Here is a 1,756-nt window from a genome sequence, read left to right as displayed (position 1 = left end):
CCCCCCCAATACAAGTGAACCATTGTCTCAAAGTTCCAGAATAAGTAATTTTACAGAAACTGGATTACAGGCCAGGCAGCAAATTACTCTAGGTAGGGGAAACTTTCTCTCAGCAAGTTATTGTATATCTATAAGGTAGAGGAAGTCGGGGCTAAGGAAGTCCCAGGCCCCACTGACCTCCTACCTCCCAGGCAATCAGATTTTTATCCCAACCTTTCTCCTTCCTCATCTAGGCCAACCCCAACTCACAGAACCTCATAGGGTCACCCTTGGAGAAGTTTTCTGGTGTGAACCAAAATAGCGAACCTGCCCCAGGGAGGGCAAAGCTGAAAACTGATTAGTGTTTGATTTCTAGTCTGTGGACCCAGGCAGAATGCCAACCTCTCCTCATCCCAACACTCCAAAAAGAACTGAAAAGGGACGAAGAATTTGGAGGGAAAGGCTGGACAAAGGGATACCCGAACAGCATGACTGCCGTCCCACCCCACCCATCCTGGCCTCCGCTCCCTTTCAATGCCTGCACGTCCTTCGCAAGTCAGGGAAGCCGAGTCAGCTCTGTGTTCTCCAAACCATTTATTTCTCCCGGTGGTGGAGCTGGCATGGGGAAGAACAGGCACAGAACACAGCGGGAGTAGGGCCCAGAACGCGGGGAGGGTCGCTGCAAGGGAATCCAGGACGCCGCCACCCTCAGGCGAACGTGGAGCCGTTCCAGCCCACATTGGCCGCATTCATGTCGTAGTAGTTGATGTAGATCCTGCAGGGAGTGGGAACCAGGCTCAGCGCGTTGCAACACCTCCAAGAGCAGGCAGGGGTGGGGGTGGGGGCAGATGGGGGTTGGGGGGCAGATGGGGGGTTGGGGAGCCGAAAGGGGTGGGGGGGGCAGAGGGACTACGCGCGCCGCGCCCCCCTCCCCCTCCGCGCCCCCACGCACCTGTCTGGGCTGATGCGCAGACGTTCGGCCAGCAGGCCGCACAGCAACTTGCTGTAGGAGCGGTTCTGCGCGCCACCAATCTTGCCAATGCTGTGCAGGCTGCAGAGCGCGCAGGGTTCGCTGGAGCCGCTAAAGGCCATGAGCTGGTCCGGAACCACGTGCACTGCGATGTACTGAGGGAGGAAGGGCGCGGTCAGTCCGCCAAAACGATCACGCCGGACCCCAGGTGTCCACTTCGGACTCCAAACCATCATTCTCCCCTACCCGCTCCCCATCCCTGGTCCACTCAGTCCAGCGAGTACACCCTTATCTTGTCCCCTCCCGGCAAACCTGAGCCGGCTTGCCGGTGGCCTGCGCCAGCTGCTGAGTGAGCTCTGAGAGGAGCCCGTCGGGCACGGAGGCACGGGGCACGTTGGTGTTCACGACGAACATCGGCATGATGGCGGAGAGACGGTGAGACTGGAGCAGAAGCACAAGACCACACGCGCTAAGGCCAAAGCCCAGGGACCTGAGCTACGTGACTGCCTCAGCTCCACCCCTGGTGCGACCGAGGCTCCGCCTCTCGTGACGCCACCACCGACTGCAGGCTCCACCCTCGCGAGGCTGAGGCTCCGTCTTTCCGGACTGCGTCACCGACGGTTGAGGCTCCGCCCCGTCGCGGGGGCAGCCGAGGCGGGTCAAACCGCTTCTCCAGCAATCAATCGCGCTCTTCCAGCAGCTGCGCTCCTTTGTAGTGACTACAGAACCCTTCGCACCCGCTCTCTGCAGTTCTTCATGTGGCGCCAGAAATCTGCTTGTTCCTTCCTCGCCTCGTTTCTTAGTCCT

The 1,756-nt window shown here is 59.6% G+C and overlaps 1 protein-coding gene across 1 annotated transcript; it reads right to left on the bottom strand.

The window, feature by feature from the left end:
• Positions 1 to 556: 556 nt before the first annotated feature.
• On the bottom strand, positions 557 to 1,494 carry Mif (macrophage migration inhibitory factor). Its single transcript, XM_046421236.2, has 3 exons — positions 1,262 to 1,494; positions 932 to 1,104; positions 557 to 754 (listed from the first exon to the last, which is right to left on the bottom strand). Exons 1-3 carry the CDS (start codon positions 1,367 to 1,369, stop codon positions 688 to 690), a joined length of 348 nt encoding a protein of 115 aa, XP_046277192.1. The 5' UTR covers positions 1,370 to 1,494; the 3' UTR covers positions 557 to 687.
• Positions 1,495 to 1,756: the final 262 nt, after the last annotated feature.

This window comes from Marmota monax, unplaced genomic scaffold, assembly GCF_021218885.2.
Source record: "Marmota monax isolate L192 unplaced genomic scaffold, Marmota_monax_Labrador192_F-V1.1 WCK01_AAM20220418_F8-fsc00157, whole genome shotgun sequence".
Taxonomy (NCBI): Eukaryota; Metazoa; Chordata; class Mammalia; order Rodentia; family Sciuridae; genus Marmota; species Marmota monax.
Note: the sequence above shows the minus strand (reverse complement) of the source record. Positions and strands in the feature narration are given on the sequence as shown.